This window comes from Myotis daubentonii, chromosome 18 (assembly GCF_963259705.1).
Source record: "Myotis daubentonii chromosome 18, mMyoDau2.1, whole genome shotgun sequence".
Taxonomy (NCBI): Eukaryota; Metazoa; Chordata; class Mammalia; order Chiroptera; family Vespertilionidae; genus Myotis; species Myotis daubentonii.
Window position 1 is genome coordinate 20,447,081 of NC_081857.1, and position 21,268 is coordinate 20,468,348.

At 54.1% G+C, this 21,268-nt stretch overlaps 1 protein-coding gene across 1 annotated transcript in view; it reads right to left on the minus strand.

Moving 5' to 3' along the window:
* The window catches only part of CACNA1E (calcium voltage-gated channel subunit alpha1 E), a 387,287-nt gene that overhangs the window by 52,917 nt on the left and 313,102 nt on the right, over positions 1-21,268 (minus strand). Inside the window, exons 13-27 of the mRNA XM_059673180.1 lie at positions 21,051-21,260; positions 20,218-20,330; positions 18,638-18,750; positions 18,142-18,273; positions 17,600-17,672; positions 16,667-16,784; positions 14,707-14,774; positions 13,905-14,002; positions 9,741-9,797; positions 7,947-8,600; positions 7,250-7,554; positions 5,131-5,287; positions 3,872-4,001; positions 3,237-3,296; positions 2,157-2,263 (exon numbers count right to left, since the gene is read on the minus strand). Coding sequence (XP_059529163.1) covers positions 2,157-2,263; positions 3,237-3,296; positions 3,872-4,001; positions 5,131-5,287; positions 7,250-7,554; positions 7,947-8,600; positions 9,741-9,797; positions 13,905-14,002; positions 14,707-14,774; positions 16,667-16,784; positions 17,600-17,672; positions 18,142-18,273; positions 18,638-18,750; positions 20,218-20,330; positions 21,051-21,260 — 2,395 coding nt within the window. The remainder of the gene's footprint in view (positions 1-2,156; positions 2,264-3,236; positions 3,297-3,871; positions 4,002-5,130; positions 5,288-7,249; positions 7,555-7,946; positions 8,601-9,740; positions 9,798-13,904; positions 14,003-14,706; positions 14,775-16,666; positions 16,785-17,599; positions 17,673-18,141; positions 18,274-18,637; positions 18,751-20,217; positions 20,331-21,050; positions 21,261-21,268) is intronic.

The window sequence follows — 21,268 nt, forward strand, 5'->3', positions numbered from 1 at the left end:
CGGTACCCATATTGTCGGTTACCACATGGATGGGGCCGTGCTCCCTGATGGGTCCATTTCGTTCTGCTTGGTTCTGGGTCTCTCGGAACAACATCTTTCTATCTGTTCACTGCTGAGATGCCACTTATGACCCACCATCTCCCAAATCTGGGCTTGTTAATCAAGAGAAAATGCTTGGGCATTCACACCCATGGCTTCCATATGATGACGGTCTCCAAGCCCACTTCCCAGAGGGTCCTCCAACAGCACATGTCACAGAGGACACATGCATTCTGGGACTCAATGCCAAGAGCAGGTAGCCTGGGAACTTCTCTCTGTCTTTCAGGCACTCGCTCCATGTGGCTCTCACTTTGTCCCTCCCTCCACCCTCCCAAGGCAGCCGGAGGATAATACAGCCCCGGGTATCCCAAGAGTCCATGGGCATTAATCATCGGTGGTGTCCCTGCCTGGCGCAAAGTCAGGTAAAGTCTGTCTCGAGGGGGCTCTTCAAGTTGGAGTCTCGCGGAACAGCATCTTTCTCTCCGCTCACTGCTGGAAATTTCCAATTCCAGCTCAGCCACCAGCCCAAGTCCAGTTAATGGGCTACCTGACGGCTAAATTTAATTTTAATCCTTCATTTGCTTCCCCAGAACAATGGAGCTGGACGACCTGTCTCGCTCAGTGGTAAATGGGTCTTCTTTTGCATGAAGCAGAACTCTGTCCACTCTTTTGTCCCCTCTACAAGATTAATGTGTACTCAGAGCTTCCTTTGGGAGACCCCCCCTTTCAGTTCTTTCTTGGGGTGCTGCCAAGAAAGAAGCCAAAAAGGCAAAGCTTGAGGTTTGAGGGGGGCTGCCTTGGATGCAGCCAGGTGTCAGGTGAGATGATGGTTCTAATGTTCCTATGCTCTGCTGACCGTGAGCATAGACTCACATTTCAGTTCTAAATGGCTATAACTTTCCCAGGTGCCCCCTTCGTGCCTTCCCAAACACAAGCTCCCAAAGCCACACCAGCACCCGAGTACCAGATCCTGGGGCTCCTCAAGGGCCCTTCCAGATCTAAAATCGCCTGAGCCTGTGTAAGTCACTGAACAAAGTCAGAACCAGCTCTGCCGCTGCGGCGAGCTCTGCGTGCCTCCCACAGACCTTATCCATCTTAGGGCTCCGTGTCGGTGTCAGGAGAGTGACATACTTCAGTGAGAAGAATGTAATAAAAGCCAGTGTGGGAATTCCGGGTCCTGCTGGCATCAAGAGGCAGACCGACTCACGCTCCTTCCCGGCCCAGGACTGAGGAAGGAAAGGCCAAATGCAGCTGCAATCCAGCTCCCTGCGTGGCAGGGAGTCCTGACCTCCCCTCACACCCGGCGACGGTGGCACACAGCAACGGGAGCACTGGCACCAGCTGCCACAGAGCCTGCGTGAGACTGACTGATGCCCACGCCCAAGTCGGGGGAGGGGGGGGGTGGGAGCAGAATCGCTACTTTTCTTTTAAACAATTTGCGTTGACAAGCCATTATAAGCGGCGAGTTTATGATTTAGCATCCAGCGCAGGACAGCTCACCTGGCAACCCAATGTGACTTGAGCTAGGCAAGCAGCGTGTAGAGCAACGGGAATGAAGAGTGAGGGCCTGGGTGGAGTGTAGGGTCACACACAGGGTCCTGTCCTCTCCTGAGGCGCTGTCCCCGCCCCCTGCCTGTCCGAAGCCTTTCACTGAACACTGAGGACCTGACACCCGAGGGCCAGGCAGCACCGCCCCATCGTGCAGGAGCTCAGAAGGCTCACAAACTCAACCTGGCGCAGTGGCCACATGACTTCCCAACGAGGCAGCTGAGTCTGGAGGCGGGGGTGCCTCCGGGAGAGATGAAAGGTCCCAGCTGAGGAAATCTCCCAGAACTGCCTCTTTGTTCGAGAGAGTCGAGCAATGAAAGGGTCCAGCAGCCATGCCGGGCTCCCTGAGCCCATGGAGGCACCGCCCACGCAGGGGAGCCCCTGCCCACGTTTAATCATCTCCAGGAAAGGAGCACCAGGCCTCGGACCGCTCCCTGGAGACTCTCCCTGCTCCTCCTCCACCAGCCCTGGCACTCAGGGCGCTGCTGTCGCTGGAGATGGCCTCCCCTGGGCCAGGGTCTCAGGAGGGAGGGAGGGAAGGTAATCCAACAGGAGAGAGAGTTACTTACGCCAAAGCAAAGGCCACCAGCGCACCAACCACCACCACGAAGTCCAGGATGTTCCACAGGTCTCGGAAGTAGGACCCGTCCTGCAGAATCAAGCCCTGGTCGATCATCTGGAGAAGGAGTGAACAGCCACTGATGAGGCGGAGGGGCAGGCAATGTGTGCCCTGAGCTCTGGGCTCCCCAGGCAATGTCTCCACGGCCATCGCCCCTACAACCAACCCCACGTGGGGCCTAAAGAGCAGAGGACTGGCTCTCTTCATGTAGCTGAAGCCCGAGGTCCCGTCCCATAGCCACCAGGGCTCAACGAGGCCCCTCAGCTGGCACAGAGCCCTGACACGTCCCTCCTTTCCTTATGGCTCATCTATGGGGCATTGCCACACATACACACAGATGGGAAAGATCCCAGATGGGTGAGGCTGGGAACGAGAGAAATGTGGGTGTCAGGGTGATGGGGAACAGACCAGAGGCAGTGAGTGCAGCTGGGACTAAACAGAATCCAGGAAAACCCGACCCTACCTAACCCTTTGCCTTGGCACATACCCAGGCTCAAGCCAGTGAGCGCTGGGGAGGCGACTGCTGTCCCCAGTGTCTGCACTCCCACTGCCTCCTGGGAGTGGGCCTGGCTCCTGCTCCGGCCACACCCACAGGGCTGCTCCCCCGCCTGAACAGCCCTCCACAGTCACATCCTGCCAGGAGGGGCTTCATCAGGATCCTGGGGCTGGAGGAGGGGTTTGCAGAGACCAGACCAGTACTGAGGTTCTGTCACTGGCCAGTAGGTGACAGCATTGGGGAAGGTCACTAAGCTAGAGGAGCAAACAGGTGACCTATCCCAACCCCGCCAGGTTTCCTATAGAGCAGTGGTTCTCAACCTTCTGGCCCTTTAAATACAGCTCCTCATGTTGTGACCCAACCATAACATTATTTTCGTTGCTACTTCCTAACTGTCATGTTGATACTGTTATGAGTCGTAATGTAAATATCTGATATGTAGGATGGTCTTAGGCGACCCCTGTGAAAGGGTTGTTCGTCCGCCAAAGGGGTCGCGACCCACAGGTTGAGAACCGCTGCTCTAGAGCCTCTTACCTTTATAACCATCTCAAAGGTGAACACGCCCGTGAAAACATAGTCAAAGTACCGCAGGACCTGGAAGACACATACCGTGCAGGGGAGGAGGTTATGCATGGTCACCGGCCACACACACTCCCGCCTGCCCACGGAGACATCCCTGCCTGCCCACCCAACGCCCACTCATTTCCACCGCAGAACAGAAGCTTGGAATTGCAACCAGTAGCTGGGTGCAGAGAAAAGAGGAGCCACGGGTCCGGATGGAGCCACATGACATGGGGGCCAGTCCTAGGCCCTTCCCTCCCCGTGGCCAGAACTTATCTTCTTGGGTCTCAACTGCCCCACAAACCTTCCCCCCAATTCTGGCTCAGGATCTGAAATCCTTGTCAGTTCCCATCCTCCCTGCCCCCTCCTACCTCCTGACATACACCCTTGGAAACCCAGGCTGTGCTCAACTTCACCCCCATGTCCTATGCCAGATTCCACATCCAAGCCCACGGGTGGCTGCAGAGACCCGCTTCATAGCCCTGTGGGCTCCAATGGGCCTCACTCCTTCCTCACTCCCCAGGAGCCTTCCGCAGGCCACCTCTGATGCTGGGATGGGGCAGGTACCAGGGCGCTGGGGAGGCTGGCGAAGGGCCCCGTGCACCCACTCTGTTGCGCTCCGAGTTGGTCAGGACCGGGTCCTCGGCCGCCAGGGCGATGCTGCTGGCCGCGATCACCAGGAGGATGCACATCTCAAAGTAGCGCAAGTTCACGATGTAGTGACAGGCCCTGCGGATCCTGCGGGTGGATGAGCCTTGAGCTGCCGCCTCCCTCCGTCCCCATCGTGCCTCCCCACCCCCGCACACAGGCACAACGGCCTCTTCCAGACAGCCAGGCCCTGGCCAGAGGAAGCCTTGGGAAGAGCAATTTAATTTCTCAGGCACCACCCTTGATTTAAAGCCCCAGAGGGGGAAGGTAATCAGATTGGCTGGAGGCTGCTGTACACAAGCCAAGACGCATTATCTGCAAGCACGTCAGCCGTGGGGCGCAGCCAGCATCAGAATACACACACTCGGGGGGCCCTCCACTGTATCTCAATGTATAGAAACTGGGGCAGAGCAAGCAGACCAGAAGAACCAAGGAACATAAATATAGACCTTGATTCTAAGCTTCTTGATGAAAGCAGCAACAGGTTTTCATGAGTTCCAGGCATTCTGATTACAGAGACTATATCCCATGGACTGCATTCTGGCCCCGGGTGACCTGACAGTCCTTAGCCCAGGTTCCTGTCTTCCCTGATGCTTGCCGGGACCCTGCCCACGTGGCCACGGAAAGCCTGCCTGTCTTGTCTTCCTAGCTTCAGAAGCTGGCCTACAGGTATACCTTGCTCAGGTAAAGGGCAGAAGAAAGCTTGCCTTTCAAAATCCCATTTTTCCTGAGTCCAACCTTCCAAACTCTTCTCTGCCAACCCCACCTCATGCCCCTAAACACATCCACTTCAAAATCCATAGGGATTCTGGATTAAGCAGTGGGATCAATACTCGTAACTGCCAATGGATGACCCAATCATTACAGGCACCATTGTCTCAGCTATGGGCCATTTGGTAACACATCCCAAGTAGACTTCCTCCTCCCTTCCCTCCACTGACCGAAGAAAAGGTGAGTGTCCTTTCCTCATGACATTTGCCATGCTTTCCTGTCTTAAATCACTCCCTAGACTATGGACACAGAATTCAGAGGATGTTCAGTTCCATGACCCATCTCCACCCGTGAGCACCCTGGATGCTGCATGTGTCTGGTGGCCATATCCCACTGGGAAGGACCAGGAAGAGGCCTGGGCCCTCATCCCTCCATCTCCCCATTGCCCTGCCCTGGCCCAAACTCTGCCTGTTCACCTGGATGGACGGGGGAGATGGGAGGGACTCACGGGTTGGTGGTGCTGAAGATAAACATGGAGCTGTGGGGCACCATGGCTTTGCCCGTCTCACGCTTCTCCTTCTTCTGCTTCTTCTCCTCTTCCTCCTCCTCCTCTTTGATCTCTGCCTCCTTCAAGGGACTGGCTTCACCATCAGTCTTGTTGCTGACTGCAAGGGGAACATGTGGATATCCTCAGAAACCTTGTCACATGCGAGAATGGAGCCCTTGGTGACCCGCCGGGGATGGGAAGGAGGCGCTGGGAAGGGGCCCCGGGAAGGTGCAGAGGGCGCTGCCCTGCCCACATGCGGTGTTTGTTAGTTACACGGAGTCCAGCGCTTTCTCTCCTCCTAGCTTTACCCTAATTTTATGTGGTATAGCCTTTGCCATATAAATCATTCATTCTTACCACATTTCTCTGGGTAACGGAAGGTTGGTTTATGTTGTAAAGTTTACAGTTTATTTATCTAATATCTGGATTCTTTGTATTTATTCACTTATTGAATTTTCACATCAATAGCTACTGAATGGCATGCATTATTATTCCCATTATACAGATGGGAAAAGTGAAGTTGAGGGAAGTCAAGTACCTATCTTAAGGTCCTACAGCCAATATAGGTTCCAGTCTAAAATCCTATATCCTTTCAAGATGAAACCACACTGCAATGGAAGATTTTTAGAAACCATTCCTCTGTTTGTAGCTGCCTTCCTGGCTGTGCTTTTTTCCAGTCATGATTAATGCAGAGATGAGAATGCAATATTCATGCGAATGTGGGTGCAAGACTACATCCAGGATAGAGAGGGTGAAGGGACCAGGACTGAATGGAGTTCTTGGGACCACTACTCCGTTTTATACTCGCGTCACAGTGGGGTTAGGGGCAGAGAGGTTGAGGCTATCAAGTAGGCCACGGGCATCCCGTCAACCTCCCCCACCGATCCCTTCAGTGGGTGACTCTACCCTGGAACCTTATGTGAGCAGCAAAACTCTGAGGGTCCGCCCCTTCTGGGACCTTCTATGAAATAAGTCATCCAAACTATCCAAAAGCCCTCTGATAACATGCTCTTACCTATCACCAAAGCCAGGGACTGGCGCCAGAATGGGAACAAAGAGAGGGTCCAACTTCCTTACTGATTCTCATAGAAGAGGGGCCTACATACTTATTTATTGGAATATAAAATTAAACAGACCCCAAAAGAGGTTGGGAGTCTGAGATCCTGAGACATGAACTGGCTGAGCCCAGGAGTCCCGGGCCTGGGAGATGTCACTTGCCCAAGCAGCATTGGCATTGTCAGTGTAGAGAAGGTGAAGGAATAGAGATGTAACAGAGTAAGCAAGAAACGCCGGACTGTCCTATTAAGAGAGGAAATGGTGGAGCAAGTCAGGGAGGGAGAAAAGCAAGGGTAGAATCCTGTGGTCACAATTCAGTGACCATGGGATTAGGTCTGGAATGGGGGTGGGGTTAGGGCAGAGATAGGGTGCCGGTTTAGTGCTTTCTTGCCGTTTCCCTTTAAGGGCTCCTAGATTAACATCCTTTGTTAATCTCTCCAGGGAATTGGAGAGAAAGGGACTAAAACCTTGGAGGAGAAAAACAGTAGATAAGAGTAATAGATTCATAAAATGTTAGTACAGAGACCTCAGAATCACCAGTGTTCTCACTTCATAGGTTACAAACAGGCCTGAAGCGGGACAGAGGCGTTCTGGAGGCCATGCGCTAGGCTGAGCCAGGCCACCGAGCCCTCCTGCCACCTCTGCCCCATCCGAGGCCCCCTATTTGTCCAGGTGGCAGAGCACGTTGGAAGTCCTGGAAACGCCCATCAAATGTTGATACAAGTCAAGGAGCTGAATCTAGATCTGGGTCCAGACTCACACGTGATCTTTCCAAAGGCTCTAGGGTGGTCACAGGGCTTAAGGACATCTTATGGTCTAAAGTTAAGATTGAGAAAATTCTAACTTATTTTTCCTGCACATCGGGTGAAAACTGTCCTGTTTTTCACTTGTTGAGGAATGATCTTATCCTGCTGGTGGGGTTTTCCATGCAGCTTTCCTGGGGTGACTCTGGAGCCACGACTCCCCCCAACAACTCCCCCCAGACCAGGTGGCAGGGGTGACGGGGACAGGACTGTGTCCTCACTGTGCACCACGGTCGAGTCCACCAGGGGGTCCACGTCGGGGACGGCGACAGTGACGCTGGTGCTCTCGGTGGCGGCCTTGTCCGTGTTGGCCGTGACGCAGGAGAGGTCGGGCTCGCTCTGGCTGACCCGGCCCACGTTCAGCTGCACGTCCCCCAGCAGGGCTTGCTCGCTGCTGCCCTCAGGCTCCTGCTCCGTCAGCACCTTCCCCTCTTCCGGTTCTGTGTTCGGCGGGACGAGGGGGGTGTCAGCCTCATCGAGGGCTCCTGCCAGCCCAGAGCCTCGGGGCACCATCAGACTGTTGGTCCTGTCAAGACAGAGGAGGACACAGTTGGGGCTCAGATCTGAAGATGCTGTTTCAAAGCAGGGAGAGGTGAGGGGAGGCCGAGGAGCCCTGCTGGGGAGCATGGGGCCTCTGCTGCCTCCCACCCCGACGAGCAGAAAGGAGCTAAGACCCAGGGGCCCTGCCTCCATCTCATTTCCATCCACCCTTCCATGACCCACTCCTGATGGCGGTACCCTGGAACAGAGGCTGGTTTTCAGGGGGACAGAGCCCACGGCCCGTCATAGTTGCACATACCCTGTACCAGGTGCACTAGCACCACCCCCACTGGACAAAATGAGGCTCAGAGGCTTATACTGAAGGGTCCCCAACACCAGCTGCGCTACGTGCCTCCAGGTGCTCCTGGGACTTGTTACCTCCTCAAGTCCTGGGCTCTCTCTTCTTCCTGGATCGTGGGCTCCTTGCCCCCATGGCCGCCTCTGGGCTCGCGGTCCTTCTCCCCCTCGGTGGGCGCGCCGTCATCCAGGCCCCGCTCCTGGCTGGCCGACCGGCTCTGGGAGGCGGAGGAGGGCTCCTTGCCTTCCGTCCTGACTCGGCGGTGCCGGCTGCGCCGCTGGCTCTGCCTGTGCCTGGCCCGGTCCTCAAAGGTCACCACCGCCTCCCCTCCCCCAGCCTCCTGCTGGGTGGGGTCACAGTTCCCATGGCAGGGCCTGGCCAGCCACGGCGGCTCCCGTTTGCCCAGCGGCAAGGGGCTCCTCTGGTGGTCCAGGGCACTGGAGAGGTCCCCTGCGTCCCCCTTGAGAGACCCCCCGCGGCTGATGCGCTCCTCCTCACACTTCTCCAGGCCCAGGCCCAGGGCCAGCCCCTCCAGGGGCCGGGATCTCCGGTAGAGGCTGGGGTGGGCGTTGAGCGGGTTGAGGGGGCTCAGTGGGTTGAGGGGGTTGAGCGGGTTCATGGGCGGGGCCTCCTCCTTGTTGAGGGCCTCCTGGCTGGACATCTGCATGTGCCGCCTCAGCTGGCTGGTGCGCTGCTCCCACACCGACATGTGGTGGCGGCGCCTCCGCTCCCGCCTGGCGAAGGGGAAAGGGGGAAGGCCGCGGTCAGAACCCCACGGCTGCCGGCCAAAGAGGGCAGCCCTCAGCAGCCATGGGGAAAGGGCAGGACACACGGTGCGAGGGGCACACGGGAGAGCCCAGGACCTGCAGACGGGAAGCACAGAGAGACGCGAGGAGCAGAGGGGGCCACGCAGCAGCGGGTCGTTGGGCCACAGCCTCCCAGCTCATGGGCTTCCCACTCGGTTTCCCTGCTCTGCAGCCGCTGGGGGAGCGGGTGGGGGTGGGGTCAGCCCAGGGCCCAGTTCCCTGTCCCCCGGGCCTGCAGGGCCGAAGTACAAAGGCGACTAGGTCTGCACTCCCTGCTCCAATTTGCTTTCAGGGCAACAACCTTTTCCTATTCTGTGCCTGCCACTGGCCCCTAGTTCCAGGCCAGAGACCCCCCTTCCACCTGCTCCCCTCTCCTCGCCCTCTCAGATAAGCCTGGGGTTGCCAGGGCAGAGCAGTGCCAAGGTCAGAGTCCATCGAAGGGTGACCACGGGGACGAGCAGACCTATGTTACATAACATCTTGGCGTCACCCTCACCGAAGCAGAGTGTTGGGGTCTCTTCCAAGCCTCGGAGGACTGTGCAAAGACCACAGCAGCTCACCCTCAGAATGGCCGGGGCGCACTTCGGCTCCGGGCCGAGAGGAGCATTCGTGTGGCAGTGAGAACGCACCAACATGACACACAGGCGAGCACACGGGGCCCACACGGCGGAAGGGTAGCCACCTACGCCTTCCCCACACGTGCCTGTGCGTGCACAGCTACACACTGTTAAGGGGGCGCTCGCAGGTGCCCACACACGCCCTCACCGAGGCCCCTGCGTGACTGCACACAACTGCCTACGTGAAAGGCACAGCCACGCCGGCACAGGCCCGCTCACAGGCCACACAGAGAGCGAACAACGCGCAGGGTCACAGACCTTAGACACACAGAGACAAGCACGTGTCGAAAGGGGCAGCGGGGCATGTCCACAAACCATGTGCATGGAACACACACGCACACACCACTGACGTGCACACCCGGCGCCACTTTGTCCACGGCAAGGACAGAGACACGGTGTCCCCGCACCCGCATATGACCACTCACAAACACGCAAACCGGCCCACACATACAGGTGGCTGCTGCGTGGCTCCCACATCGACATGTGGTGTCTTCTCCTTCTGTCTCTTCTGGGGAAGAAAAACGGACAGGTTCAGTTCACCCCGACCTCTGGAGCCACCACACGCCCCACAGCCACCAGCGGGTTCCGGGGAGAGGGATGGTCCCCAGTGCGCCCACACGCTCTCCGCACGCCCGCTGCCCACTGCACACGCCCAACCACGCACTCTCCGAGGGAGTGGTTTGATTCCTTGCCACGTGCAAACACGTGACCTAGGTTTTGAAGCGTACGAACGGATGCCAAGGATCCGTTTCCATTTCATGGAGCAGACTGCTTCAGATGCTCAGCCGTCACGCCCACTGGCACTCACACCACAACCTAAAGATCCTTCAGAGACCTGTTACGGAGACAGATCTCTGGATGAAGAGCTGTATTTTCCCCGTCATTTCTAGATGGGCCCAGCACAGTCACATGGGTGTGAGTTCCCCACTCATCACTCCAATCCCTCAAAACGTGCGGTGAGCAAGGGCTCTGCCATGCACACCATCGAGGCCACAGAAATAGCCCACGGCCAAAGGCAGGCCCACCCCTCCACGGCCGCCATCCACATCCTCTAGGATGCGAGTGGTGACCCCGCATTTGTGCAACGCAGTGGCCCTGGCCAGAGGCCTTGAAGGTTTGGTCTGTTTAGCTGGGTAAAGCCCAGTAATAACCTTCTTGGCCTTGCACAGGGAAAACTCTCTTCTACACACACACACACACACACACACACACACACACACACACACACACTTGCTGTGCCCTTTCAATCGGTCAATGGAAGGTCAGAGAGGCAGGGTGTGGGCACCCCCCTCCAGGGCAGACAGGACTCCTGGGAAAATGAGACCGCCAGCTCCGCTCAACGCTCAGTGGAGGAGGCACATCTGGGACACCTGTGGAGAGAGCCCGGCAGACGGGCCGTCTGGTCCAACGGACCCTGCCTGGACCTGGAGGTTGGCAAATGCTGCTCCTTTCCTGATAAAAGTGACACCCACACATGGAGAACATGCTGGACAAACTAGCCCCGCCCCCACGGTCACCCCTGCGTCTGCAGAAGAGGCTGGTCCTCCGTGGGGCTGGGGAGGGGCAGCTGGGCTGAGGTCCTTCGGTGCCTGGCGGAGGAGCGACGCACATGCGCACCCACGGGATGGACGCAGTCATCACTGTGCCGGCACCGGCGAGCTCCCCGACTCAATGCACCCCTCGGCTTCGCCAGCTGCGATGCGAGGAGGCACATGTGGGGCGGCGGTGCCGAGAGGCATGGGTGGCAGGTACAAATAAGGGCCCACACTTGACACAGGCCTCATGCAAACCCACCACGAAAAGCACATTCTAGCATCTAACTGCACATTCTCACATATTCAAATACTGGAGGCAGAGGCACGTGTAAGAGTGTAAGTGCACGAAGAATCCCCTCTTGTGTACGCATGCCTGAGCACACTCAAGTGCACGCACACACATGCACGCACCAGGCAGAAGAGAAACCCAATTGCCGAATCCCACACAAATCAGACACACACTTCAAAGCCCTCTTTACTTCTCCACTCACACATGAATAGATCCACTTCCTGCCCCATCAGAATCATTAACGTACCTTCATTCCCCAAATCATACCGAGAAGCATCCACGTATCTCCAACCCATGCATCTGTGACCTCACACGCAGCCCACAATTTTCCCGTGGACCAGGAAGGCCAGTGAGCATTCTTCCTCTTCCAGAAATGGGAAACAGGATCAGAGATCCTAAAGGATCTCACCACGGTCACAGAACATATGAGTGGCAGGACTATAGCCAGCACCCGGCCATTTGGTTTGTCACCATGCTCTTTCCCTGTTGCTCCAGGGACAGCCACATTCTTGCTTTCACTCCCAAGGGGTGTGCACACACCTGACGGATGTAGCGCTGCCAGGGGCACCCACCTCACACACCTGTCCCGCGTCCAGAGTCTGGAACGCTGCCCGTCCTGGGCGGTCACAGCACTTTCTTCCACTGCACTGTGCCCGGGACACACACGGCTCAACACCTACAGGCCCTGCTACCGGCAGTTCATTCATTCTTTCATTCCATCAAGTGTAGGTTTCTACTCTGGGCTGAGCACCTTCCCAACTCAGGGCTCCAAACCCACTCTCCCCACAGGCTTCCTCATCTCAGCAAACAGAACCACCCACTGACTTCTCTTCTAAGCTTCAAACTCATGGAACCAACTGCCTTACCCAGCGGCATGTTTGGCTACCTGAGTATTTTTCTCCCAAACTCATGCGCTCAGGAAAGGTGGATTAGAAACCACTCAAGATCCAGAGATAATTTTTTGGACGGGGGGGTGGGGGTGGGGGCAGTTTTTTCCCCACTCACAGAGGAGGGGCCCAGAGCCAGATCTTCGTGATTTTGAAAGGTCAGGGCAAGATGATGGCCATGCAGGGAAGGGAGGGCTCCACAGGTAACCCTGGCATACCCCTGCCAGGTGAGGCTCCTCATTCGAGAGCCTGGTACATGAGCACTGGCCAAAAAGGGCTCCTTCCTCACTAGCTTCAAGGAGTGGATGACAGGGTCTGGTGCCACCCCCTGGGGATCTCCGGCCCTCTCCATAGATACCCCAGGGCTACTCACACAGTCCTGAGGCAACTAGCAACTACAGGAGTGCCATGGTTCTGCAGCCACAGCTCGGCCTCTCCTCCAACAGCATCCTCCAGCCCCACACAGGAAGTCAGCCCCACCCAGGGCCTAGCCCCCTGCCCCCAGCTCCACCAGCCGCCACAGGCCCAGGTTGGATCCTGAAAAGAGTCTCCTCACTGATTACTTCATCACCTTTCATTCATTCCCTGGACTCAGTGCCCAGGGGCCACTCAGCTGGACTCAGTGCCCAGGGGCCACTCAAACTGCTCCTGCAAAGCTCACTTACAACTTCCATGTTGCCAGTCCCTTTGCTGTCCTCATCTCGCGTGATCTTTCAACAGTATTTCACACCGCTGTTCGCCCTCCTTCCTGAAGGGTGTCCTTCTCTAGTCTCCAGGGCACCATGCTTCCTGGTTCCTTCGCCCCCCTCCTGGGAGCTCCCCGTCAGGCACAGGTGGGCTCTGGGCCTCTGTCCTCAGCTTGTCCCTTCTCCATCTGGACTCTCCCAGGTCAGGTCACCCACACTGGCTGCTTCAGGACCATCCAACTGCAAATGGCTCGCCCCAGATCGTTACTGCTAACCCCGACTTCTCTCCTAAGCTTCAGATGCCTATTCAGCATCTCCCCTTGGATGTCTTGTAAGGATCTCACATTCAGTGTGGCCCAAATGAGCCTGGGCTCTCCATCGTTCTCCAGAGTATCGTACACACAGCCGCCACCTCCCCACTTGCTGAAGCCTCACGCCTTAGACCTTGGGAGAAATGCTTCCTCTCCTCTTACTCATCCACCCCATCACATTTAACCCAGCATTAGTTCACCCTATTGGGTCACCCTCCAAAACAGAGACTGAATGGGATGACCTCCCACCTTCCCCGTTGCCACCATCCTGCTCTGAGACCCTGTTATCTTTTACCTACTTTCAGAGTCAACTTTCTGTGTCCCTGCCTCCCCTCTTGGCCCCTACAATCCATTCTCCACAAAGCAGAGTGACCTTTTAAAAGTATGAATCATGTCCCATCCGTCCTTCCACTTTAAACGCTCCCAGGGCTGCGACGAGAATACAAGCTGAAATCCTTCACCTGGGCCTTCGGGACCTGGCTCCTGCCCACCACGCTGACCTTGGCTCCTTCGATCCCTTCTCATTCCCTCCACACCAGCCAACTGCTGGCGCTGCTCTGCCCTCAAATGTCACAAGACACTTTACGCACATTTAGGTCTCCGCTTAAATGTCACCTCTTCTGAGAGCCCCTCCCAGACGGCCCAAAGGTACTCCACCCGGCTCCTGTTCCTCTGCCCGACTGCCCTGTTTCATGTGTTTTACAGCAGTTACCACTATTGAAAAGTATCTGTGTGTTTATTATCAATCTGACCTCACTCACTGCAATAAAAGCTGCACGAGAAGAGAGACTGTCGTGCTCACTGCTGTGTTCACAGGGCACCTCCTGGCGTGGAGTAGGTGCCCTGGGATAACCAGCGGGTTTTGAATGGAGTGCAGGGGACAGCGAGGTGAGGACTGCCGACTCACTCGATAGAAGGCATGTTGGGTGCGGACATCGGGCTGACCTCCTTGGCCTTCTGCAGCGCGTGCTTCTGGTTGAAAGCCTCCTCTTCTTCCTGCTCATCCTAGACACAAAGAAGACACGGCTGTGCCTGGGACCCCCATGAAGAAGAGGTGGCTCCCTGGGCTCTCCTGAGAAGCTCTGGAGAGCAGGAGGGGTGAGGAGCGCAAGGGAAGAGGTGAAACAAGGCAGAACGAGGGAGACTGGCTGAGAGACCACAGATGGCCAAGCTGCCGGGCCTCCTTAGCCCTGGCATGGCCGCAACTCTGGTCTCCTCCCTGCCCCATAGGCTGCCCAGGAGAGCCGTGGAAGTCAAGGCCATGGCTCAGCCCTCAGTGGAGCTGGCCACGCTGTAGAGGTCACAGGCTAGAGCTGACACTTGCCAGGTGTTCTGTCTGGAAGTGAGGGAACGAGGCCCGTCCAGGCAGAGGCCCTGAAGTGCAGCACCCAGGCTGTGCCTTCCACCGTGCCCTCTTCCCCGCAGAGCTAAGTGATCCCAGGATGGAGTGTTTTCTTTATTCTTCATGCTACAATCCTGCTAAGGGCCTCCTCGAGGGTCCAAGTTCTAAGCTATTATTTTCTCTATCTCACGGGAGACCCAGCCTGGTCTGAGGCTCACCAAACTCAAACAGAGTGAACCAGGCTTCCCTCAGGGCTCTCCATCTGTCCAGGAGCTCCCGGGAGGGGCCAGACACGCAGACTCCTGAAAGCACCCCAAAGGCATCCAATGGCACTAGAACCATCGCATCCCCAGAGAGCAATGCTTACCTTGGTCAGCTCCTGGGCATTGGCCAGATTGTCCACAGCGATGGCCAAGAACACATTCAGCAGCGTGTCTGGGGTGACGAGTTAAGGATGGACAAGTAAGAAAAGCAAGAGGCTTCAAAGCAAGGCCGAGAGGGCATCTCCACGTCTTTCCTGCTGGGGACACTAGGATCTACCCCAAAGAGTCACTTAAGCAGGGACTGTGGGAGGGGAGGACAGAGATACTATGCAACCCTGTTAGGAGAACATGTCTTCCCTCCTTCCACAGATCATCTCTTTGTTCAGGACAAAGAAATACATGAATGGAGTGAGAAAGCCTTTAAGCAGCTGTGATGTCTATCACAGCAATATCAAACAGAGAGTCAATGAACAACAAGATGGGTAGGGAACTCAACGTAGGAGCTCATCTCCCCTTTCTGGGAGGCTGAAACTGGAGCCCGCCTACACTAGCCATCCTAAACGATTCTTAAAGATGAAAAGAAATGAGAACCCACATCCCATCACTGACCAGCTCTCAGTAATGGGGTGCTAACTTATTTCTCCTGTTCTTCTCGTCCTGCACAGCTTCTGTATTTCACTGAGCAAAATGTCACGGAGCTCACAAGATCATTATGGAATCCATTTTTATTCTACACTCCAACCTCTCAAGTCCCAAATTTCCAACTGTGTTTGAGGCCCGTGTGTTCTGGGACAAAGAACTGGATCCAGAAAGTCCAGGTCTGACTGCCCTCAGAGTAAAAGGAAAAAAAAAACCCACAAAAAAACAAAACAAGGCCACTGTGACAAACTGGCCATCCATTTCTGTGACTCATTGCACAGCTTTCTTCTTACAGGCTCTCTTTGGTCTAGAGTTGGCTTTGGCCCTTATCAGTTTTCAGGGCAGAAAACCAAAAGGGGCCTCTTTTCTCTGTGAGGTTATAGAAGATGCAGAACCACAGCTGTATGACAGCAGCTCCTCGTTTTTACTCTACCAACCCCAATTCAAGGCAAGTCGCACTCCCCCAAAACAGCTAATGATCGCGGAGAAGTCTGTAGTTTACCAGGTGCATTCAAATAAATTACCTCATTTACTATTCACAACGAACAAAGAAGACAGGCATTGGTATTCTAATTTCACATGTGGAAACTAGAAGCTCAGAAAGATGGAGTGCCTTTCCCAAGGCCACACAGCTGGATGCAGAGTTGCTGGGATTAAAACCGAATCCTCCTGGATCTACATCCTGTGACCAGACCTGGATTTTGGAATGCAATGAACTTGGTTTCTACTTTCCCTTTACAGCTGAGTAATTGTTTGATCTTTGTTATTTCTCCGATGTCTTACAAAGTAAGGATTCGATGAACTAGTGCCAGTAAAGCACTTAGTACACACAGAGACTCACAAATAGCACAGAACAGTCAATGTTAGATGTGCTTAGCTGTAGTAGCATTAACCATAATGCTAGTGTTTTAGAGATCTTACTATGGGGCAGGCTCTGTTCTATGGTAACATGAAATTAACTCATGAGTATTATAATCTGCCCACTGTTTCAGCCTACAACGATCTCTGCCCTCTCTTCTTTCCCCAGCTCATAGTAGCTCCAATCATTCAACACAATAGCCTCATTTGGATGCTATTCTTTTTCTTCATTTTTATCCCCTTTACCCAATTAGCGTACAAATTCCTTAAAGTCAGGATCCTTGTTTCTCTTAGTATACGGAGCAATGTCTGGTTTCCTCTTAGTATACAGAGCAATGTCTCCCCCCGCACCCATCCCTGCCCCACTCCAGTTCTACCACGATCACCACCCTCCTCTCCACCTCCTCCACACCACCACCACCACCACCACCACCACCACCAACCTCCTCCTCCTTCACCATCACTACCACAACCCCCCCCCACTTTCTTCCATCTCCCCCTCCCCCTCCTCAAATGCCGGACTGGGCAGGCAGGCAGCACAAAGAGGAGCATCTTTAAAAAGGATACAGTTTCCAAACAAGGTGAGCACAATGAAATAGATGGCTGACCACATGCCTGAGCTGACCCCACCCTGGGAGCGGATCCCATTGTACATCACCTCATTCCAGTCCTCGCCTGTCAGGATCTACGCAAAGCAAACAACAGGCAAGTCAGAGACCTGGGCTGGTTGAGAAAATGGGGAAAAGTCTGGGCCTGAGTCTTTTCCACCTACCCCCTTGCTTGGCCATCCTGCCAGGGAGGGGGGAAAATGTCACTCCCATGGATAATCCTAAACTTTCTTCTGTTATGGAAGAGAATTTTAGGCATTGAAAATAGAGAAAGAGCATTAAAAGGGAAGATTCTATTCCTCAAACTACAGAGTCCCTCCCCCTCACCCCCACTTTGCCAGGCCCACAGGAATCACTCAGACCAGGCAGTCTGGTCATTCCCCACCTGTCACCAGAGCTGCCAAGAGGCAATTCCTGAGACAGCATCATTATGGGAAAGAGCTGCCTGGGCACCAGTTCCGGAAACCTGGATTCTGGTTCAGCCTCAGATTCTGGCTAAATAGCGTTTTTCTTAGGTCTAAGACATTACTGATTTTTAATTTCCCCCATTATTCCAAATTTATTTTGGTGGGGGCTAATCATACTTCATTAAATGATCGCACGTGTTAGATGATGTTTCCAGTTTCAGAACACCATAAATGCGATAGCTTTTTTACTGTCTTTGACTCGAGACCTCATATGTAGGGAGGAGGCCAATGAGGCCATCATGAGGGGGCTCTTCTCTTATTGGTAAGAACAGAGCGACCAAAATCCTAGGAATTACTGTGGTGGTGATTCCTCAACAAGCAAGGTACCCAGCTGCCTGGGAGGGGCCTGGAGGGGCAGAGTGGGATTCTCCTAACCCTTTTCACCTTGCGGTGTGCGCCCAGGAACCTGCCAGCTGGCCTCATACCTGGAATACAGTCATGATGGCTGCTGGGAAAGTGTCAAAGTTTGCCGAAGGAGTCCCATCATTAAAGTTAAACCTGAGAAGGAAATTCAGAGAGAATGGAATGAAAATTCTTACACACCAAGTTTTCCCTTCCCAAGATTATGCCATTTTCATCACTTCTTTCCCCTTTCTCCACGTCCCCCTCTTTCCTACATTCCCCCCACTCCATGTCCCTAGTAGAGATGGTATTAGAGACTATGGCTGAAGGACTGTGTCTTTGAAGGGTGTGGGTACTGAGATGGAGTTTGGGCAGATCCTGAGGTTCAGGGCCCTGGGCTGTACATTTCAGAGAGAGCTCCAGAGGAAGGGTCTCTGAAGCAAGAACCCTGTCCAATGTGAAAAGGTTACAAGCAGAGACGCCTGTTCCACAACACGCACAGTGGTTGACATGGGCCAGGGACAGGAGCAAACAAGATGGGAACATGGTGATTGAATGAGTGACCCTGGCGCTCCCAGGCTGAGGTTGTAAGGCTCCTTTGGATGGAAAGCTAGTTGGCGCTCACCTGCCTCCAAATAGCTGCATTCCTAGGAGAGCAAAGACCACGATGAAGAGGAAGAGGAGGAAGAGCAAACTGATGATAGACTTCATGGAACTCATCAAGGAGACCACCAAGTTCCGTAGGGATGCCCAGTACCTACAAGACGCAGACGACATGACAGCGGTCAGCAGTGAATACCACGTTATCCCCAAGTCAGCTGGACATCTGCCTGCTGGTCTATGAATGAGCTGCATTTTTAATCCTTGTAGGAAGGAGAGATGGTAGCAACAGTGTGGCTCCCCTTGGGAATGTAGCATGGGACTTGGCATCGTAGATGTTTCTTCTGGTTCGATCTTTGGAGGAGGAGGAGGAGGAGGAGCTGAAGAATGGAGTGGGGGGATGAGATAAGGAAGGGGAAGATCTGGTAAGGGGGATGAGGAATGGGAGGACATATAAGAAGGCAGAGAGAAGCTTCCACTCTCCAAGGTGGTTGGGAAGGGTCCAGATTCTGGTCACTTACTTGGTTATTTTAAATATTCTTAGAAGCCGGAGAGCTCGCAAGACACTGATTCCAAAAGATGTTCCAGGTCTGAAGATGGCCCAGACCACTTCAAAGATACTGCCCACCGTGACCTAAAGAACCAAACCCAGCCACAGTACCAGGAGGAGGAAGAGAGGAGAGGAACATTCTGGTAGTTGGCAATCAACAGTACTCATTGGGCTGTGGAGAAATTAAAACTCTCCCCTCCCCACCCCCCTTGCTAACTTTAATCCTGCAGACTGTGGGCGGGTTTACTGACTGCTGTTGTCCTTGGTGAAAACTACAAGTGATCAATTCTGCACAAAACTGACAGCCGTAACTGTCTTGCATTGTAACACTTTGAGCAGACAGACAAAAGAGTCGTCCTCAAAGCAAGGAACCAAACTTGAAGTGATACAGGTTGCGTTCCAATATAAAAATCTCAGGGAGGGCCCACATTCTCTCATTGTTCTAGAATTTAGTGCTCACAAGAACGGTTTAGTCATGTGTAGAATATCTGTCAGTCCCTCAGGCCCCACACAGCCTAATGTGAAGGTGCTACTGGGTGGCAGAGAACCTGACTGCTGTAGGAAGCAGCCATGTCAAATTAAAAACTGAACGTGTTCTTTGTTTTAATTATGCACCTAGTGATTGTCCACTATATAGTCTCTACATTGCATGAGGAGAAATAACCGATAAATTCATCCTCACAGCAATTCTGAATACATGTAGATAAAGAAACTAAGATTATAATGGTCTTTCACTGGCTGGGATGCCTGAAAACTGCCCGTACCCAAAAACATATGTTCCATGTTAAAATGCAGATTGGCAAGTGCTCAAAATCCTTAGCACGTAACTGAAAATTTGGCAGAAAAAGAAGTAGGTTTGGCAGAAAGAGAAGTGGATCAGGAACCCAAAGTTTTGGGACCCAGCACTGCTGCTAATAGGCGATGTGAACTGGGGATACGTGTTCTCTGGGAATGGGCAGGCTAACTCCTGACACGCAATCTAGTGGACAAGGTTCCTGAAAGCCATGGAGGACCACAATGTATGTGAAAGCACCTGAATCCTGTTAGAAATGTGCACAGTTATATATCCATATTATCTAGCAAGTGGACAGTGGACGACATTTCTAACGTATGTGTGTGTGTGTGCGCGCGAATCCATGTGCATGTCTATGAGGGTATATTTAGATAATTTTCCCAACTGCAACTGAACCCAAATATATAAGCTCATCTTTTTTATTGAACTACCTTCTGGAATCAAGTTTTTTCTCTCCCCTCTCAGGCATTCCCCAGGATACTAAGTGATTTAAAACTCTAGCTTTGTCAAATTCACGGAGCTGTACACTTAAGGGTGCCCTCTATGGTGTGTGTTACACTGCCATGAAAACATTAAAAATAAAGCTTCAAACCAACCAACCAACCTAGTGTGGCAAGGATTCACTCAGTCCTGCCCCCGTTAGCTAACCTTGTCTGGTCCCCCGGTATAATTTCTGATTTCAGTGCTTCATGCTGGGCAAGAGAGGAGCTGCTTGTCCCACCCGTGGCTTAGCGACAGGAGGGCTCCCGAGCACTTACCCCAAAATCAAAGCAGTTGAAGGAAGAGTGGAAATAAAGGCGAGGCCCCATGCCGTACATCTTCAGGGACATCTCCAAGAGGAAGAGTCCCAGAAACAGAAATTCTGCATAGTCTGAAAGCATCAAAAGCAGGAGCGTTTGTTCCCCAGATGGCGGGCTCCCACACCCCCGAACCCCAAAACTCCACCTGCAGAGGTGCCCTCCACACGAGCAGGACCCACACATGTATGGAGGGTCATGACCAGGGCAGGTCAGTACCAGGCAACACCTAATGATGTCAGAATTCGCTCTCACCCAGCAGCAGCCCCGGGTGCTCCCCAGGTCGGCTTTGCTCTCCATCCACAGGTGGGTTTGCCACTGCCCTTTAAATGACAGGTGACTCCCCAGAAAGACGGGGCTTTACCATGGCTTCGATGTGAGAGCCAGAAGGGTCCCCCACACGCCCAGTCGTGGCAGCCTCCTGGAGCCCCACTCACACACAGTGGCAGCCTTACCCAGAGCTGACTAACCCTTACGTCCCCTTTTTGGTGTATTCGAGGTGCCCACTGCCCTAAGAGCTTCCTCCCTACACCACTGATCCTCTTTAAAATACTAAGTGAAGGCCTTACAGCACCCGAATTGCAATGCCATCTGTTGACTCCTCAGCAAAGATTTGTTTATCTGATTCAATAACGAATGACAGATTGGAATGGTCCCTTGGAGACAGCCCTGGCCTCCCTCACAACGTGAAGGGGGAGAACTCTGGGCGGACAGAAAGCAGCACTGCCGGGCCCAGCACGATCCTGGCTCTCTGACACCTGCACCTGGAGAGCCCGCAGTCACGGGTCACTCACAGAGGAAGTGGGTGAGCCACTGGGGCTGGTTGTGATGGACGATGGCCACGCAGGCGGTGTTGAGAGCCACCAGGCTCAGCACAATCCAGTAAAACACCTGGGATTTCACCATGTGGCGGACAGAGATGCGCAGAAGCCTTTCCTTGTGCCGGAAATAGGAGGCCCCGTCCACCTTTGCGCTTTTGATGCTGGCTCGGGCGAGGGGTGTGCCTGTGGGG